The sequence below is a fragment of the Oncorhynchus masou genome, chromosome 30 (genome assembly GCF_036934945.1).
Source record: "Oncorhynchus masou masou isolate Uvic2021 chromosome 30, UVic_Omas_1.1, whole genome shotgun sequence".
NCBI lineage: Eukaryota > Metazoa > Chordata > Actinopteri > Salmoniformes > Salmonidae > Oncorhynchus > Oncorhynchus masou.
The window spans coordinates 51,422,001-51,442,940 of record NC_088241.1 but is presented as its reverse complement, the minus strand read 5'-3'; the positions used below and the strand labels follow the sequence as shown (position 1 = coordinate 51,442,940).

Below are 20,940 nucleotides of genomic sequence, written 5' to 3'. Positions count from 1 at the left end.
GCCTGCAAACATGAATTTCATTTAGCTAAATATGCAGGTTAAAAAAATATACTTCTGTGTATTGATTTTAAGAAAGGCATTGATGTTTATGGTTAGGTACATTCGTGCAACGTTTGTGCTTTTTTCGCAAATGCGCTTTTGTTAAATCATCCCCCGTTTGGAGAAGTTGGCTGTCTTTGTTAGGAAGAAAAATTAATTCATGCTTTTGTTACTTCTAGGTTAGACTACTGCAATGCTCTACTTTCCGGCTACCCGGATAAAGCACTAAATAAACTTCAGTTAGTGCTAAATATGGCTGCTAGAATCCTGACGAGAACCAAAATATTTGATCATATTACTCCATCGGATATCATCGGATGGGGCCACAGTGTCTCCTGACCCCTCCTGTCTCAGCCTCCAGTATTTATGCTGCAGTAGTTTGTGTCGGGGGGCTAGGGTCAGTTTGTTATATCTGGAGTACTTCTCCTGTCCTATCCGGTGTCCTGTGTGAATTTAAGTATGCTCACTCTAATTCTCTCTTTCTTTCTCTCTCTCGGAGGACCTGAGCCCAAGGACCATGCCTCAGGACTACCTGGCATGATGACTCCTTGCTGTCCCCAGTCTACCTGGCCATGCTGCTGTTCCAGTTTCAACTGTTTCAACCTGTGATTATTATTATTTGACCATTCTGGTCATTTATGAACATTTGAACATCTTGGCCATGTTCTGTTATAATCTCCACCCGGCACAGCCACAAGAGGACTGTCCACCCCTCATAGCCTGGTTCCTCTCTAGGTTTCTTCCTAGGTTTTGGCCTTTCTAGGGAGTTTTTCCTAGCCACCGTGCTTCTACACCTGCATTGCTTGCTGTTTGGGGTTTTAGGCTGGGTTTCTGTACAGTACTTTGAGATATCAGTTGATGTACAAAGGGCTATATAAATACATTTGATTTTAAATATTCTTCACACAGTTCGCAACGAGCCAGGCGACCCAAACTGCTGCATATACCCTGACTCCGCTTGCACAGAACGCAAGAGAAGTGACACAATTTCCCTAGTTAAAAGAAATGCATGTTAGCAGGCAATATTAACTAAATGTGCAGGTTTAAAAATATATACTTGTGTATTTATTTAAAAAAAGGCGTTGTTTATGGTTAGGTACACATTGGTGCAACGACAGTGCTTTTTTTTTTGCAAATGTGCTTGTTAAATCGCCCGTTTGGCAAAGTAGGCTGTGATTCAATGATAAATTAACAGGCACCGCATCGATTATATGCAACGCAGGACATGCTAGTTAACCTAGTAATATCATCAACCATGTGTAGTAAACTAGTGATTATGTTAAGATTGATTGTTTTTTATAAGATGTGTCTAATGCTAGCTAGCACCTTACCGTGGCTCCTTGCTGCACTCGCTTAACAGGTAGTCAGCCTGCCACTCTCCTCGTGGAGTGCAATGTAATCGGCCATGAACGGTGTCCAAAAATGCAGATTGACGATTATTATGAAAACTTGAAATTGGCCCTAATTAATCAGCCATTCCGATTAATCGGTCAACCTTTACTCCCATATCTATTGGGTGAAATACCAGTGTGCCATCACAGCAGCAATATTTGTGACCTGTTGCCACAAGAAAAGGGCAAGCAGTGAAGAACAAACACCATTGTAAATACAACCCATATTTATGTTTATTTATTTTTTCTTTTGTACTTTAACTATTTGCACATCGTTACGTCACAGTATATAGCCAAAATATGACATCTGTAATGTCTCTATTCCTTTGGAACTTTTGTGATTGTAATGTTTACTGTTCATTTATTGTTTAATTCCCTTTTGTTTATCTATTTTACTTGCTTTGCCAATGTAAACATGTTTCCATGCCAATAAAGCCCTTTGAACTGAATTGAGAGAGAGACCAAGAGCACAAGTGTTCTTGATGAAGCAAGCAATAAACAAACTCACCATGAACAACATTCATTGGTGTAAAGTACTTAAGTAGTACCTTAAAGTATGTTTACTTAAGTCATTTTTGGGGGTATCTGTACCTTACATTGCTATTTATATTTTTGCCAACTTTTACTTCACTACATTCTAAAGGAAATGATGTACTTTATACTCCATACATTTTTCACGACACCCAAAAGTACTCATTACATTTTGACAGAACAATGGTCCAATTCAAGAGAACATCCCCAGTCATCCCTACTGCCTCTGAACTGGTGGACTCACTAAACACAAATGCTTTGTTTGTAAATTATGTTGGAGAGTGCCCCTGGCTATCTATTTTATAAATGTGTGCCGTCTAAGAAATTTGAAATGTTTTCTACGTTTGATACTTAAGTATATTTTAGCAATTCAATTTACTTTTGGCACATGTATATTTAAAACCAAATACTTTAGACTTTTACTCAAGTAGTATTTTACTGGTTGACGTTCACTTTTACTTGAGTCATTTTCTATTAAGGTATCTTCACCTTTACTCAAGTATGACAATTGAGTCCTTTTCCCACCACTGTTTATAGTCCCGACCCCAGCCCAGACTAATAACGTGATGAAGACATTGCAAACATTATTGTAGGCTACATGGACTATGAAACAACATCGCCATCAAGCGGACACTGAACCACATTTCTATGCCAAGAATCAAAACGATATTATATCGAAGCGATATTCTGATTGGCTGCTTTCTTTTTGCGTCATTTCCTGCATATGACTTTCACCGGAAAGGAGCTTTGGCGCGAAATCTTCTGTTGTGTTGAACTTTGAAGCTAGCTACCAAAAAAGAGCTGAAGGTTATCAATACATTTGAAATAAATAGCAATGTCTCCGGTTTCTAAGCCAGAGAAGGACGTGGACAACCCGGACGGTGGTGAGTCTGACCGGAATATTACTGCAAACAAGTTAGCGTGAATACCCGACACGATTTAGCCAACAAGCTGTCAGTTAACTATCGTGGGCTAACAACAAAGCAAGCAACTCACGTTCATAGAATGACTACATTTAGCTTGCTTACTTACGTGCCATTAAATTAACACCGAATGTTCATAAATTGCATAATTAGCCACAGTTAACTGGCCATTTAGCTACTGTGATGTTGACCTTTTATACTTTAAGACATACTCCGCTGGTACTTTGGCGACAAAGTATTTTTTTTTTAAACCTCCCACTTTGAGCTAAACGTTTCTCTGTAGTTCATACATGTATAATATATGCGCAGAACTAATGTTTACCTCAATTAGCCACAAAATCCCTAGTTTGAGAGGAACTTTTATTGGAGCTGTGCTGGACGCCATTTTCCCTTAATTCCCCACCCAGGTCAGCCTGGTCTTTAACTCTTTCTGCTTTCTCTCTGCCCCTTTCTTCCCCCATCTTTTATGCTCCCTCCATCTCAATCTCTCCCCCCACTCCATCTCAATCTCTCACCCCCACTCCATCTCTCTCACCCCCACTCCATCTCTCTCTCACCCCCACTCCATCTCTCTCTCACCCCTCACTCCATCTCTCTCTCACCCCTCACTCTTCCTGTTTTCTCTCTCCAGAGAATGACTGTGGCCTGGCAGTGGGTCGCTCCAGGAGGGAAAAGAAGGAGAAGACAGGGAGGAAGTCAGCTCTGGAGCAGCTCAAGAGAGCCAAGAAGGGAGAGAAAGTCAAATATGAGGTGAGAGTTGTGTGTGTGTGTTGTCCAAGTCCTGATCTGACAGAGGTGTGTTTGTGTCCACCTCTTTTAATCTGTGTGTTAAGTGAACAAGTTATGTAGTGTATGTTATCGTGTGGGTGTTATAGCCAAGCCTTGTTTTAACATGTGTGTTGAATCTGTGTGTGCTGTGTGTAGGTGGAGGATTTGACCAGTGTGTATGAGGAGGTGGATGAGGAACAGTACTCTCGAATGGTGAGAGAAAGGCAGGATGATGACTGGATCATTGATGATGGTGAGTTGGTCTGAAATACCTTCAGAACCTTTCTGCTTCTGAGTCCCAAGTTATAGCAAGTTCTCTCTCTCTCTCTCAGATGGCACAGGGTATGTGGAGGATGGGAGAGAAATCTTTGATGAGGATTTGGCGGATGATGTGTTAGAGAAGGGCGCCAAAGGTAGGAACCATGTGTGCGTTTGTGTGTCTGTGTGAAAACAAGCCTGTGTGTGTCTCCAGCCTAATTATTGTTTGTTTGTGTGTAGGTAAAGCAGGCGCTAAGGGAGCAGACTCTAAGAATAACATTAAGAAGGCAGCGGTGGCCAAACCCAACAACATCAAAAACCTCTTCATGAACAGCAACGTCAAGAAACCTGCTGAGGTGAGTGTTTGTATTTGTGCACCTGTTTATCAAAGTCGCTTCGCTAATCATGGGTGTCTGTTTCTCACCCTCTGTGACCCTATACATGCAATCCAAAACACTCAATAGTTAGTGTTCTAGTCTATTTTTTCTATTTTGTAATTGAACCAGCATTGTGTGTTTTGTGTCTCTTACAGAAAGATGTGGACCTGTCCAAAGATGACCTACTAGGGGACATTCTACAGGACCTGCACTCTGATGTCAGTCTCTCCTGTCAACCTCCACACCTTCTCATAGCGGGGAAAAAATAGTGCATGTCAGCTCACTCACACATGAAGTTTACTCCACAAGTGGTTCAACAACGCTTCAGCCTTAATGGGTTTTTTTTGTCAGGTTGCTGTGTATGGTTTAGTCCAGCTCCTGAAATTCCCCTCTCTTAAACCAACCAGCTAGATCATTTGGTAGATGCTTAGATTTCAGCTTGTTTTTGATTCTTTTTCACGAAGACATGGACTCACTGGGGGAGAATACGCTATCAGTGTGTCTGAGTGTCTCCATCTGCCCCATCTTTCAGAGGCCGTCACCCCTGACTCCTCCGGTCGTCACTCTGAAGAAGAAGAAGGCCCTCGGAACTACCATGAACCCCTTCTCCATCAAAACTCAATCCCCTAAGGTACACTTCTCATTCTCTCCATTGATCCCTGCCCCCTCTTATATTCCATTAAGGCCAAATGTTACTGAGTACACCCCTGGTCTTCTTCCTGTTGTAATGTGTCACTTCCCTCCATCGCAGGAGTCTCCATCTGCCCAGGGGTCAAAGGTGAAACACCCTCCTCCTGGTGAGCTGACTCCCCGGGTGCCCTCCCGCCTCCCCACCTCCAGGCCCTCCGTCCCCGTGGAGAAGAAGAGGGTGAAGGTGGAAGAAATTGAGGAGGGTAAGAAATCAGACTAGGAGTTAATCTAGCACTCGCTGAGCTGGTTTCCTGGACCCAGATTAAGCCTAGTTCTAGACTAAAAATATAAATTGAAAGTGCTTTTTAATCTAGCATTTGGTTGAAATCTGCAATCATATTATATTTTATTTGTCACGTGCTGAATACAACAGGTGTAGACCTTTCCGTGAAATGCTTACTTAGAAGAACTGCATTGTTGGTTAAAGGCAAGAAATAAAGTTGAGAAAATATTTACAAAATAGAATAGGTGGTGGTTGTCAATGTAAATAGTCTGGGTGGCCATTTGATTAATTGTTCAGCAGTCTTATGACTTGGGTGTAGTAGCTGTTAAGGAGCCTTTTGGACCTAGACTTGGTGCTCCGGTACCGCTTTCCGTGCGGTAACCGAGAAAACAGTGTATGACTTGGGTGATTGGAGTTTTTGGGGCCTTCCTCTGACACCGCCCCGTATACAGATCCTTCGATTGCTGAAGCTTGGCCCAAGTGATATACTAGGCTGTACGCAGTACCCGCTGTAGCGCCTTACGGTCGGTCGTATGCCGAGCAGTTGCCATACCAGGCGGTGATGCAACCGGTCAGGATGGTGCAGTTGTAGAGCTTTTGAGGATCGAGCATAAAAGGCATTTAGCTCGTCTGGTAGGCTCACGTCACTGTGCAGCTCGTGGCTGGGTTTCCCTTTTGTAGTCCATAATAGTTTTTAAGCCCTACCACATCTGACGAGTGTCTGAGCCGGTGTAGTAGGATTCAATCTTACTCTTGCATTGATGCTTTGCCTGTTTGATGATTCGTCTGAGGACATAGCGTGATAAAAAAAAAAATAAAAGTGTCCTGATTAGTGTCCCACTTCTTGAAAGCAGCAGCTCCAGCCTTTAGCTTGATGCGTATGTTGCCTGTAATCCATGGCTTCTGGTTGGGACATGTACGTACGGTCACTGTGGGGACGACGTCGTTGATGCACTTATTGATGAAGCCTGTGACTGAGGTGGTGTACTCCTCAATGCCATTGGATGAATCCCCGAACATATTCCAGTCTATTCCAGTTTATTCTCCAGTGATTGCATGTTGGCCAATAGAACGGGTGGTAGAGGTGGATTGACCACTCGCCAACAAATTCTCACAAGGCACCCCAATCTCTGCCCCCTGTATTTGTCTTTTCTTCACGGGAATGACAGGAATTTTGGCCACACAACATTTGGTGGATGCAGATGCTTCTGAAGCTGAGAGAAATTAGTTGGTGTGTGGGATGAGTCTGACTTTCAGGAAATGTCAGTTAAAGATAAGTACACTGAATTAAGATTACTGAACGCAAAGTTAGACCCAATCACCATCTCTTCAAAGTAAGTTACTAAATGTAGTCCAGTTTGTAACATTCTCTTTGAAATGGCCTTTGGAATTATGTAATTCAATGTAGTTAGCTTTGAAATGTTTGATGTATGTCCATTTTAAAGTGGTAAAAATTCATAACGTTGACAGTAGTATGGTGTCGTGTCTTTCCTATCATTAAATTGAAGACATAGTTTTTATCAAAGATTCTCTGTAATTAGAATTACGCGATCAACTGATTAATCCTGTAAATGTAATTCACTAATAAGTTGGGGCACCAAGGAAAAATATTCAGATTACAAAGTTATCATTTCCTAAAATAACTTTTCAGATATTTTATCTGATCAATTAGTCTTCGAATTAATGAATTATTTACTTTACCTCACTTTAGTCTCATTCCAAAGTCGTAAATTATTGGTTATCTGCACGAACCCAGTCTTCACTATGAGTCATCCATACATCAAGTGTCTTAAATGATTTATTTATTACTAACTAAGTAATTCACAGAAATGCATAAACAAACAAACAAACAAACAAGGTAAATGTGGCTACATGAAATGAGAATGTGCCCTAGTGGGCTAAACCGGCATGGCGGCTTGTTAGACAAAGGGGGAAGTGGGGGTCAACTAAGAAGTCACTACAAAGTGATAATTGTAACAATTTAAATGCTAATCATTTACATTACATTTACATTTAAGTCATTTAGCAGACGCTCTTATCCAGAGCGACCTTTGCACATGAACGCTCACTCATTCGGGAACAATTGCAATCAATATATATATTTACGCTCAGTGTGTCGTCTTGATCGCTGGTGAAAAGTTCATTGATTTTGTTGAATTGTCCGTCTCTCTCTATCGTGGTTATATTGGATAGTTCAGAGTGACATTCATTTGTTTCATTATAGAATCGATGTTTTGGCAGTTGTCGTTCTTCACGTTCAGTGAACCGAATTCCTAGCTGCAGACTAGTAATTAATATCAAAGACTTGTTCGTATGCTGTCGATATCGATAGTCTAAGAGTTTAACCATGTGGTATGGTTAAAAGATTCAGCAATGGTTTACATCCTTTGTCCTCTTCCTAAAGGATAAAAACATGGTCTGCGACCTTTAGCCATCTCGTAATTGAGGTAAGCTCGGTCTGCTGATCGAAAACCCGAGTGGGGGTTTTATTCGGAATGGCCGAAAAGGGCTGTCACAGGATGTCTGACCCTAACTGGGCTCAGCGGCGGTCTTCTGATTTAGTTCAAATCAAAAGGAAATGTTATTTTTCTTCATTAAACAGTCCAAAATCATATTACACAATTATACAAACAGTATCATACTCACTCATTCATCTTATACAACAATTAGATGTAAACCTCATATCTGAGGCTATTATATAAACAGCGTTATGGTAATGTGGCCACACCGTCTCCCATGAGCTTCCCCAAGTTGTGACAAACGGACCAGTTCGTAGCTGGATTCTTCACCGATATTTTATACTTTCTCTGGAACATGAAATTTGTTCGTACCTCAAGTTCTGTGAGGTGGAAGGAATTCCTTTGTCCTCTGAAAATTTACTCTGCCTCTTATACTATGTGGCCCTGTGGCAGGGTCTTCTCAGGAATTTACGACGTCTCTCTGACCACAGCAACCTAGTTGAAGGAGGCAAGGGGGAGAGGGGGATGGGGCTTGCTATACCCAAAGAGGCCAACGTCATGACAATGGTAAACTAATGTTTAAAATGAAATACTAATGTTAATGTACCAAAATTGATAGGTAGATGCAAAACATTTGGGGACTGTATTAAGACCAGGCACCCCAGGCTGAAATGGCATTTTTGCATGTCAGTGAAATTTTCAAGAAGCAAGGTGTCGCTTGCCACATGATGCATTTTTGATGTGGCATGTGACACATTTTTGCTTCTTGAAAGTCCAATATCTTGAAAACTTCACTGCGGACATGCAAAACATTTGGGACAGTATTAACAGTTTTCTAAGCAAGTAACTACTAAAATATAGTTTGGATTCTTCCTTCAATCTCTTTGGCAAACCAGCTCTCGGCTAACCCTTTCAGTGTTTCCCCTATATTCTGCTAAATTGTGGACGCTACTCCAAAAGATCTGATGTAAAATATAATAAAAAAAAAAAAAAAAATTCAGTGTAAACTTAAACCAGATATAAAATATGTAGAAAAGATAATGGAGCTATATATTTTTAAATAATATCACGTTTGAGAACTAACAACCATCAGAATAAAAACTAGACAGTCAGGGAAAATCTCAAATAAAAAAAATGGCATTGTGCTGCCATTGATTTTATGTTTGAATCACTTGGATAGCATAGGAACTTTCCAGTGTTACCAGGTTTCTATAATATATGACCTATAATTACTTACAATATGAGTGAAATAGTTTTCCTTCCAAAAAATTGTACACTGAACTAAAATATAAACACAAGATGTAAATTGTTGGTCCCATGTTTCATGAGCTCAAATAAAAGATCCCAGAAATGTTCCATACACGCAAAGATTATTTCTCTCCACATCCAGCTTCTTTACCTGCGGGGTGTCTGAGACCAGCCACCCTGACAGCTGATGAAACTGGGTTTGCACAACAGAAGAATTTCTGCACAAACTGTCAGAAACCCTGTCAGAGAAGCTCATCTGCGTGTTCGTTGTCCTCACCAGGGTCTTGACCTGACTGCAGTTCTGTGTCGTAATCGGCTTCAGTGGGCAAATGCTCACCTTCGATGGCTACTGGCACGTTGGAGAAGTGTGCTGTTCACGGATGAAGCCGGTTTTCAACTGTACCGGGCAGATGGCAGGACAACCTGTAAAGTGTTGTTGGTGAGAGGTTTGCTGATGTCAACGTTGTGAACAGAGTGCCTCATGGTGGCAGTGGGGTTATGGTGTGGGCAGGCAAAAGCTACGGACAACAAACATAATTGCATTCAAATCTGTCAATTTTGAAGGCACAGAGATAACGTGATGAGATCCTGAGGCCCATTGTCGCGCCATTCATCCATCGCCATCCACTCATGTTTCAGCATGATAATGCACGGCTCCATGTCGCAAGAATCTATACACAATTCTTGGATGCAGAAACTGTCCCAGTACTTCCATGGCCCGCATACTCACCAGACATGTCACCCATTAAGCATGTTTTGGATTGACATGTAATACAGCGTGTTCCAGTTGCTGCCAATATTCAGCAACTTCGCACAGCCATTGAAGGGGAGTGGGACAACAGTCCATGGGCCACAATCAACTGCCTGATCAACTCTATACGAAGGAGATGTGTTGCGCTGCATGAGGCAAATGGTAATCAATCAAATTTATTTATAAAGCCCCTTTTTACATCAGCTGATGTCACCAAAGTGCTGTACAGAAACCCAGCCTAAAACCCCAAACAGCAAGCAAAGCATGGTGGCTAGGAGAAACTCAGTAGAAAGGCAGGAACCTAGGAAGAAACTTAGAGGAACCAGGCTCTGAGGGGTGGCCAGTCCTATTCTGGCTATGCTGGGTTGAGATTATAACAGAACATGGCCAAGATGTTCAAACATTCATTCATAGATATACACACAGGTCAGCACCTCAGTAGTAATTGTCAGTTGGCTTTTCATAGTCGAGCATTCAGAGTTAGAGATAGCTTGTGCAGTAGAGAGTGATCACACCAGATACTGACTTGTTTTCTGATCCACGCCCGTACTTTAAAAACTTTTTTTTTTAACGGTATGTGACCAACTAATGCGTGTCTGTATTCCCAGTTGTGTGAAATCCATAGATTAGGGCCTGATTCATTTATTTAAATTGAGTGATTTCCTTAAAATCTTCATAATTGTTGCATGTTGTGTTTATTTTTGTTCAGTATAATTATATTAAAAGGCAGCTTTTTTTGTTTGAATGGTGTGGCCTCTTATTGGCCAGCTCATCCTCTTCTAGACTGCTGATTTGCCAGCTCATCTTCCTCAGGAATATGACATATTCTGTAAGGAAATAGCAAGTATTGATATGCTCTAAGATAGAAGTTTGAGGTGGGGTTTTTAAGTGCTTTTTATTTTTTTCTCCCAATTTATGCATTGGCCACATACGAGTATAGAACAAAAACATTATTTTTAACAGAATGTTCACTTTTAAAAGGGAGAATTTCACTGGACAGTTACTTTAAAACTGCACATTTTCTCTAAGCCCCATGGCCAAATGAGTAGAATTGTGGGAAATTGGCATTAAAACAGCAAAATTGTTTCCACAGCTAAGAGGGCATCTAAAATGTTCAGTCAGAGAGTGCACCATTGGCCACACCAACAATCCAAGGGGAAGCGCTGCCTTTTCCCCAATAGCTGTCAGTCTGTCCATCTCTCAATCAATCTCTCTCTCCCTTCCCCTCTCTCCCAGAGGACAACTCTCTGCAGTTTGATGGGGTGGACTTTGACGAACCCATGGAGGTGGGGCTTGAACAGGAAAAGGAGGGGCCTGCAAATGAAGAGGAGGAGCCAGAGACCAAACCAGCTGTTAAAGTGGAACCCAAAGCAGAACCACAGGACCTGGTCCTACTGTGAGTGTGTGTCTGCTTGCTTGTCTCCTGTTAGTGGTTCTACCATAGACTTTGCTAGACATGGCATCATTGTATCTGTCCCATTATGGTGTCTGTGAGAGCACAGGCAGTGCCATTGAGGCCATCTCTATTTTGAAGTAGTCAATTTTCTTCTACTTTATGAGTTGGCAAACAAACTGAAAGGCTGCATACTGTTTGAACAGGTATAAAGTCATTGTTGGTGATTTACTGGCACCTGCATTTATGGAATGTTTGCTCACGTATAATTATTCGGCTGATCCCTCATGGTGACTTGAGTGGGAATTACGTGGTCCTTCCTTAACCCATATGAAGTCCCACCAAGTTGACTACTTCAAAAATGGTGAAAGTCCACAGTGGCGCTGCCAATGCTGAAATAGGCTTTTGGGCACTAGTCTTCTATCTCTATGGGTTATACTATGAGCCGAGGCCAAATACCTTTGTGTGTGTGTGTGTTTACATCAGTGGTGGAAAAAGTACTCAATTGTCATACCTTAATAGAAAATGACTAAAGTATCTTTACTTTGACTCAAGGAGAAGTGAATCAACCAGTAAAATACTACTTGAGTTAAAGTATTTGGTTTTAAATATACTTAAGTATCAAAAGTAAATGAAATTTCTAAAATATGTAAAAGTATAAATCATTTCAAAATCCGTATATGAGGCAAACCAGACGGCATGACTTTCTTTTATATTATGTATAGTCAGGGGAACACTCCAACACTCAAGACGTAATTGACCAATGAAGCATTTGTGTTTAGTGAGTCCGCCAGATCAGAGGCAGTAGGGATGACCAGGGATGTTCTCTTGATAAATGTGTGAATCAGACCATTTTCCTGTCCTGTTAAAGCATTTTCAAAATGTAATGAGTACTTTTGGGTATCAGGGAAAATGTATGGATTAAACAGTACATTATTTTCTTTATATATTTACTATATAAATAGTAAATTACAGATGCCCCATAAAGCTACTTAAGTAGAACGTTCAAGTATTTTTAGTTCCACTGGTTTACAGTAGCAACCATTGGATCATGAGAACCTTTTTAGCCCATCTATCCTGTTCCTCCAGGAGGGGCAAGCTGGGGGGGACTTGGGGTCAGGAGGAGGGGGACAGTGAGGCCCCCGTGGAGGTGCAAGTCGACCCCAGCCGTCTCCCATTGGCCGAGGGGCCAGAGGGAGAGCTCATGTTCCGCTTCTATTGGCTGGATGCCTTCGAGGACCAATACAGCCAACCAGGTGAGTTCTTACCAAACCCATGGACTAGTACAGCCAAACAGGTATGTTCTTACTTAACCCATAGACTATTACAGCCAACCGAGTTCATATTACCAATCAGATGTCCAGGAATCCTCACTAAAACAACCAAGAAAGTGAGCCCTTCCCAAACAAAATGTGGCATGTTAAGATGTGGTCATTTTATGGTTATGTAATGTGTTTTCCAGGTGTGGTGTACCTATTTGGTAAGGTGTGGATCGAGTCAGCCAAGGCCCACGTCAGCTGCTGTGTGTCAGTGAAGAACATCGAGAGGACCATGCACTTCCTGCCCCGTGAACGCGTGAGTCCTGTTTCCTGTCACATGATCATCTACTACAGAATATCCACGTTTTCACACCATGTTAGACTACTATTGGAATCAACTGTGACCCAAACTGTCTCTGATGAGCTTTATTACGGAAGGTTGACGTTTCCACTTAATACTGTGTGTTTTGTGATTGCTCTTCTGGTAGGTTGTGTGTTTTATAATGGGTCTCCTTTATTGGTTGTGTGTTGTTATTGACAGAAGGTGAACCCAAAGACAGGCGAGGAGACAGACACTCCGGTGGGGATGATGGACGTCTACCAGGAGGTCAATGACCTCTCTGAGAAGTTTAAGATCATGAAGTTCAAGTCCAAGGTCTGTGCCCGTCTCCCCTAGGACCAGATAGAGAAGGATTAGACTTACAGAATGATGTCAGAGGGGTTGGGTTAAATGCGGAAGGCACATTTCAGTTGAATGCATTCAGTTGTACAACTGACTAGGTATACTCCTTTCCCTTTCTTAGCAGAGACCAGGAAGTAGCCTTAACATGGAAACCAATGTTCATTTCATGACTTCCTTAGTATGTTTATTATAGACACATTGACTGATTCGGTTGAATGATTAGTTGATTGGCTGACTGTGCTCTCTGTTTCCCTCTGTAGAAAGTGGAGAAGAGCTACGCCTTTGAGATCGCTGATGTCCCTACAGAGTCCGAGTACCTGGAAGTCAGATACTCTGTGAGTATTCTCTCTCTCTCTCTCTCTCTCTCTCTCTCATATATTTATATGTATATATGTATATGTATATATATGTATGTATGTGTGTGTGTGTGTGTATGTATATGTATGTATGTGTATGTATGTATATATGTGTGTGTGTGTGTGTGTGTGTGTGTGTGTGTGTGTGTGTGTATATATATATATATGTATATATGTATATGTGTGTGTGTGTGTCTTATCCATTGTTATTGTATTTTTTGTGCAGGCTGAGTATCCGTCTCTGCCCTCGGACCTCAAGGGTGCGACTTTCTCCAAGGTGTTTGGAACCAACACCTCCAGCCTGGAGCACTTCCTCCTCAGCAGGAAGATCAAAGGACCCTGCTGGCTGGACATCAAGACCCCACGTAAGACTACACACACGTTCTGAGACACACAGATGTTCACAAGCACTCTCTCATAGTCACACAAACAAGCAACACACACCTCTAACCCTCTCTCCTGTCTCCCTGTAGAGTTGAGCAGCGTGCCTGTGAGCTGGTGTAAGGTGGAAGCAGTGGCGATCCGTAGTGACCTGGTCACTGTGGTCAAAGACCTGCCTCCTCCACCTCTCACTGTCATGTCCATCAGCCTGAAGACTGTACAGAACCCCAAGACACACCACAACGAGGTCTGTCTCTCTGTCATATGTTAAGATAAGAGAAGTAATCAACATTTTAAAATGTAATAGATTTGGTAGATAAATTATAATTGGAAGAGGAAGTGTAAACTCAGTCTTAGCTAGAAAGGTAACTCCAAACACATTTTCACAAAGAGCAGCTGTTTAGCTGGTAAACAAAGGTCAGACATGTTGAAAAAAATGTATTTCCGGGCCTATTCTCCTACTGTAGGTATGTCATAAAAAATGTATTTAATATTTTCTTGTTGCAGTTTTTAGTCTAGGTGGAACTAACATGTGGAACAAGTACCCTTTAACTAACCCATATAATTAGAATTAATAGAACACATTCCCATTCAGACACTAGAACAGATATTCCCATTCTATGGCATTGACACGGTCTGAGGAGACAATGTTCCCATTCTATGAGTTATATTGCTACACTCTCACTGTGAGTAATCTAGTAAATGACTAATTCTGTCATTCACTTGAACAATGGGCCATCTCTTATCAAATCAATCAGCCCATAGATAGATAATGCACATTCCAATCAAAATGGATAGTGGATGTTATTGCATGTAGTGTAACACTTGTCTTAACAAGGTCTCCTTTTTACTTTTTATTGTAGGTAGGTAAATATGAAAGGATATGGCTTCAAATACAATAAGATAAATTTTTATTTTTCAGATAGCAAATAATCCCTTTATTAGGATGCGACAACCCTGATGGTCTCCATTGGAATCCTGTTACGGCTAGTGTAGGGATGGTTTGTTATGGTAGCAACCGTATGTTTCTGTTTTCTTTTATATGTTTTCTGTGATCTGATGGCCTGTTAGATTAGCTTTGGTTTCACCCTCTCCGTGGTATCACAGCCGTTACCTCTGTGTTTGCATGTTATTCTTCAAATCTTCCAGCCACTGAGCAGCAAAAGGGCTGAAAAGCCATGGTTACACATTAACCCTACATGTCTGGAGTTTTCTGAAACCATCCACCTTCTCTCTCTATCCAGGGTTTGCACAAAGTGCTTAAAGTACTTCAATATGGCACTCTGAAATTAAAGTACTGGAATACCTTGAAAATCAGACATTTTCTCAAGTTGGTACTTGAAATGTACTTGAATTCAATTGAGAGGAGCACAGATTATGAACAAGTATGTTTATCAAAAATATTAGAAAAATATATTGGTCTTGCGAATTTTGCGCTGTGGTTGCCAGGTGAGCTCGCTTATTTCACCCACACTGGCACTCAGCCAGGCAGGTACAGAACTGAATGATTAGGTGCCACCTAACGTCACATTGAGAGCTAAATGCCCGACAAATGTAGATTCAACCCTGCCTTTTGTGCGTATGGAAAATGTTGGGGATATTAGAATATTTGTGTTTAAGTCCTTAAATTTAACATGCCACTGTCTGTACGAACCCCGTTTCTCTCTCTCTCTCGCTGACTCTTTCTGTGTGGTGTGATTGCGTGTGACAGTGACTCTGACTAATTAGACTTGGCTAAATAATTAGTGAATCAACTGGCCTGAACCTTACCTATTATTTCCTGCTTCCTGTCCATCCCTAGATTGTGTCCCTGGCTGCCTTGGTCCACCACAGTTTCCACCTGGACAAGGCCCCGCCTCAACCCCCCTACCAGACACACTTCTGTGGTGAGTTGGTGTCACAACCTGTGAGGGAGGGAGGGGTGGGGAGGGGAAGAATGTTCTGGCTTTTTTCACGGTCTCAAATGTTTGCTTACTCGGTGTTCTGTCCTTTGTGTGTTTTAGTGGTCAGTAAACCCAACGACTGTATCTTCCCCTATGACTTCATGGATGCCGTAAAGAAGAAGGTGAGTGATGACAGAACAACACTACACTGGTTTCTCTGAAATCCTGTCCTTTAGCAGGTGAAGAGTCAGAGCCCTGTTCAAATACATAGAAATGCATCCCTCTCCTCCTTTGACTTGATCACTGACGCCCCCCCAACCCTCACATTTCTCTCTCGCCCTCTCTGTCAGAATGGTAAGGTGGAGATAGCAGCCACTGAGAGAACTCTCCTGGGATTCTTCCTGGCCAAGATGCACAAACTTGACCCTGACATCGTGGTGGTGAGTAAGACGGGAAACTACATACCAGCTACTTATGAGCTACATAGCAGAACCATAAAGATACAGACCAGCTTCATGTGAGATACTTATGAGTGACGTAATAAGCTAATTGAGAATATGCGCTGCATAGGAGCTACTTTATGTCATTTTCATACATTGCATTTGGAAAGTATTCATATCCCTTGACTTTTTCAAAATGTTACGTTACAGCCTTATTCTAAAATTGATTTATTTGTTTAAACTAAATAACACACACATTGCTTAAACTAATAACACACACACAATTATACGTTTTTTTTATTGAACACCGTGTAAACATTCACAGTGCAGGGTGGGAAAAGTATGTGAAATCAAATTTTATTGGTCACATACGCATGGTTAGCCGATGTTAATGTGAGTGTAGCGAAATGACCATGCAGTAATATCTATCTAACAATTTCACAACAAAGGAATGACTAAGAATATGTACATATAAATATATGGATGAGCGATGGCTGAACGGCATAGGCAAGATGCAGTAGCTGGTACAGTACATAAATATGAGATGAGAAATGTAGAGTATGTAGACATTTATATAAAGTGGCATTGTTTAAAGTGACTAGTGATACATTTATTACATCCAAAATTTTAATGATTAAAGTGGCTAGATATTTGAGTCAGTATGTTGGTAGCAGCCACTCAATGTTAGTGATGGCTGTTTAACAGTCTGATGCCCTTGAGATAGAAGCTGTTTTTCATTCTCTCGGTCCCAGCTTTGATGCACCTGTACTGACCTCGCCTTTTGGATGATAGCGGGGTGAACAGGCAGTGGCTCAGGTAGTTGTTGTCCTTAATGATCGTTTTGGCCTTTCTGTGACATCGGGCGGTGTTGGTGTCCTGGAGGGCAGGTAGTTTGCCCCCGGTGATGCGTTGTGCAGACCTCACAACCCTCTGGAGAGCCTTACGCTTGTGGGTGGAGCAGTTGCCGTACCAGGCGGTGATACAGTCCGACAGGATGCTCTCAATTGTGCATCTGTAAAAGTTTGAGTGTTTTTGGTGACAAGACACATTTCTTCAGCCTCCTGAGGTTGAAGAGGTGCTGTTGTGCCTTTACCATGCTGTCAGTGTTGGTGGACCATTCCAGTTTGTCCGTGATGTTTACGCCGAGGAACTTAAAACGTTCCACCTTCTCCACTACTTTTTTTTAAATTTAATTTTATTTCACCTTTATTTAACCAGGTAGGCTAGTTGAGAACATGTTCTCATTTGCAACTGCGACCTGGCCAAGATAAAGCATAGCAGTGTGAACAGACAACACAGAGTTGCACATGGAGTAAACAATAAACAAGTCAATAACACAGTAGAAAAAGAGTCTATATACATTGTGTGCAAAGGGCATGAGGAGGTAGGCAAATAATTACAATTTTGCAGATTAACACTGGAGTGATAAATGATCAGATGGTCATGTACAGGTAGAGATATTGGTGTGCAAAAGAGCAGAAAAGTAAATAAATAAAAACAGTATGGGGATGAGCTAGGTAAAATTGGGTGGGCTATTTACCGATAAGACTATGTACAGCTGCAGTGATCGGTTAGCTGCTCAGATAGCAGATGTTTGAAGTTGGTGAGGGAGATAAAAGTCTCCAACTTCAGCGATTTTTGCAATTCGTTCCAGTCACAGGCAGCAGAGAACTGGAAGGAAAGGCGGCCAAATGAGGTGTTGGCTTTAGGGATGATCAGTGAGATACACCTGCTGGAGCGCGTGCTACGGGTGGGTGTTGCCATCGTGACCAGTGAACTGAGACAAGGCGGAGCTTTACCTAGCATGGACTTGTAGATGACCTGGAACCAGTGGGTCTGGCGACGAATATGTAGCGAGGGCCAGCCGACTAGAGCATACAAGTCGCAGTGGTGGGAGGTATAAGGTGCTTTAGTGACAAAACGGATGGCACTGTGATAAACTGCATCCAGTTTGCTGAGTAGAGTGTTGGAAGCTATTTTGTAGATGACGTCGTCGAGGATCGGTAGGATAGTCAGTTTTACTAGGGTAAGTTTGGCGGTGTGAGTGAAGGAGGCTTTGTTGCGGAATAGAAAGCCGACTCTAGATTTGATTTTCGATTGGAGATGTTTGATATGAGTCTGGAAGGAGAGTTTACAGTCTAGCCAGACACCTAGGTACTTATAGATGTCCACATATTCAAGGTCGGAACCATCCAGGGTGGTGATACTAGTCAGGCGTGCGGGTGCAGGCAGCGAACAGTTGAAAAGCATGCATTTGGTTTTACTAGCGTTTAAGAGCAGTTGGAGGCCACGGAAGGAGTGTTGTATGGCATTGAAGCTTGTTTGGAGGTTAGATAGCACAGTGTCCAAGGACGGGCCGGAAGTATATAGAATGGTGTTGTCTGCGTAGAGGTGGATCAGGGAATCGCCTGCAGCAAGAGCAACATCATTGATATATACAGAGAAAAGAGTCGGCCTGAGAATTGAACCCTGTGGCACCCCCAAAGAGACTGCCAGAGGACCGGACAGCATGCCCTCCGATTTGACACACTGCACTCTGTCTGCAAAGTAGTTGGTGAACCAGGCAAGGCAGTCATCAGAAAAACCAAAGCTACTGAGTCTGCCGATAAGAATATGGTGATTGACAGAGTCGAAAGCCTTGGCAAGGTCGATGAAGACGGCTGCACAGTACTGTCTTTTATCAATGGCCGTTATGATATCGTTTAGTACCTTGAGCGTGGCTGAGGTGCACCCGTGACCGGCTCGGAAACCAGATTGCACAGCGGAGAAGGTACGGTGTGATTCGAGATGGTCAGTGACCTGTTTGTTTATTTGGCTTTCGAAGACCTTAGATAGGCAGGGCAGGATGGATATAGGTCTGAAACTGTTTGGGTCCAGGGTGTCTCCCCCTTTGAAGAGGGGGATGACTGCGGCAGCTTTCCAATCCTTGGGGATCTCAGACGATATGAAAGAGAGGTTGAACAGGCTGGTAATAAGGGTTGCGACAATGGCGGCGGATAGTTTCAGAAATAGAGGGTCCAGATTGTCAAGTCCAGCTGATTTGTATGGGTCCAGGTTTTGCAGCTCTTTCAGAACATCTGCTATCTGGATTTGGGTAAAGGAGAACCTGGAGAGGCTTGGGCGAGTAGCTGGGGGGGGGCATGGCCTGTCCCGTCGATGTGGGTACGGGGATGCTCCCAATGCTGTTTCCTGAAGTCCACGTTCATCTCCTTTTGTTTTGTTGACGTTGAGTGTGAGGTTATTTTCCTGACACCACACTCCGATTGCCCTCGCCTCCCTGTAGGCCATCTCGTCATTGTTGGTAATCAAGCCTACCACTGTTGTGTCGTCTGCAAACTTGATGATTGAGTTGGAGGCATGCTTGGCCACGCAGTCATGGGTGAACCGGAAGTACAGGAGAGGGCTGAGAACGCAGCCTTGTGTGGCCCAGTGTTGAGGATCAGCGAGGTGGAGATGTTGTTTCCTACCCTCACCACCTGGGGGCGTACCGTCAGAATGTCCAGGACCCAGTTGCACAGGGCGTGGTTGAGACTGATTATGATTTTTCAATGCCGATACCAATTATTGGAGGACCAAAGAAGCCAATACCGATTAATCTGCCGATTTAAAAAATAAAATAATTTATTTATATATTTTTTATATTTTTGTTGTAATAATGACAATTACAATTAGTGTTCATTCAGTATTGTTGTATCTTAATATAATACATCAATAAAATCAATTTAGCCTCAAGTAAATAATGAAACATGTTCAATTTGGTTTAAATAATGCAAAAAAAAGTGCTGGAGAAGAAAGTAAAAGTGCAATATTTTTCATGTAAGAAAGCTAACGTTTCAGTTCCTTGCTCAGAACATGAGAACATATGAAAGCTGGTGGTTCCTTTTAACATGAGTCTTCGATATTCCCAGGTATGAAGTTTTAGGTTGTAGTTATTGGAATTATAGGACTATTTCTCTCTCTACCATTTGTATTTCATTAACCTTTGACTATTGGATGTTCTTATAGGCACTTTAGTGTTGCCAGTGTAACAGTATAGCTTCCGTCCCTCTCCTCGCTCCTCCCTGGGCTCGAACCAGCAACACAACGACAACAGCCACCCTCGAAGCAGCGTTACCCATGCAGAGCAAAGGAAACAACCACTCCAAGGCTCAGAGCGAGCAAGAGACGTTTGAAACGTTATTAGCGCGCGCTAACTTGCCAGCCATTTCACTTCGGTTACACCAGCCACATCTCGGGAGTTGATATGCTTGAAATCATAAACAGCGCAATGCTTGACGCACAACGAAGAGCTGCTGGTAAAACACACGAAAGTGCTGTTTGAATGAATGTTTACGCGCCTGCTTCTGCCTTCCACCGCTCAGTCAGATACTTAGATAATTGTATGCTTGTATGCTCAGTCAGATTATATGCAACTCAGGACACGCTAGATAATATCTAGTAATCTCATCAACCATGTGAAGTTAACTAGTGATTATGATTGATTGTTTTTTATAAGATAAGTTTAATGCCAGCTAGCAACTTACCTTGGCTTACTGCATTCGCGTAACAGGCAGTCAGTCTCTTTGTGGAGTGCAACAAGAGGCAGGTCGTTATTGCGTTGGACCAGTTAACTGTAAGGTTGCAAGAATTAATCCCCCGAGCTGACAAGGTACGAATCTGTCATTCTGCCCCTGAACAGGCAGCTAACCCACTGTTGCTAGGCCGCCATTGAAAATAAGAATATGTTCTTAACTGACCTGCCTAGTTAAATAAATACTATTTTTAAAGGTGTTTTAAAAAAAGAAATGGGCAAAATCGGTGTCCAAAAAAAAAACAATTTCCAATTGTTATGAAAACTTGAATTCGGCCCTAATTAATTGGCCATTCCGATTAATTGGTCGACCTCTAG

The 20,940-nt window shown here is 42.2% G+C and overlaps 1 protein-coding gene across 1 annotated transcript in view; it reads left to right on the top strand.

The window, feature by feature from the left end:
- The first annotated feature begins 2,701 nt into the window (after positions 1-2,701).
- The window catches only part of pola1 (polymerase (DNA directed), alpha 1), a 95,162-nt gene continuing 76,923 nt past the window's right edge, over positions 2,702-20,940 (top strand). The window contains exons 1-18 of the mRNA XM_064949262.1: positions 2,702-2,845; positions 3,516-3,634; positions 3,809-3,905; positions 3,985-4,065; positions 4,151-4,266; positions 4,443-4,505; positions 4,820-4,918; positions 5,039-5,180; positions 10,895-11,054; positions 12,141-12,307; positions 12,514-12,626; positions 12,852-12,965; positions 13,253-13,327; positions 13,575-13,713; positions 13,822-13,976; positions 15,531-15,615; positions 15,733-15,794; positions 15,963-16,052. Coding sequence (XP_064805334.1) covers positions 2,797-2,845; positions 3,516-3,634; positions 3,809-3,905; positions 3,985-4,065; positions 4,151-4,266; positions 4,443-4,505; positions 4,820-4,918; positions 5,039-5,180; positions 10,895-11,054; positions 12,141-12,307; positions 12,514-12,626; positions 12,852-12,965; positions 13,253-13,327; positions 13,575-13,713; positions 13,822-13,976; positions 15,531-15,615; positions 15,733-15,794; positions 15,963-16,052 — 1,926 coding nt within the window. The 5' untranslated portion in view covers positions 2,702-2,796. The remainder of the gene's footprint in view (positions 2,846-3,515; positions 3,635-3,808; positions 3,906-3,984; positions 4,066-4,150; positions 4,267-4,442; positions 4,506-4,819; positions 4,919-5,038; positions 5,181-10,894; positions 11,055-12,140; positions 12,308-12,513; positions 12,627-12,851; positions 12,966-13,252; positions 13,328-13,574; positions 13,714-13,821; positions 13,977-15,530; positions 15,616-15,732; positions 15,795-15,962; positions 16,053-20,940) is intronic.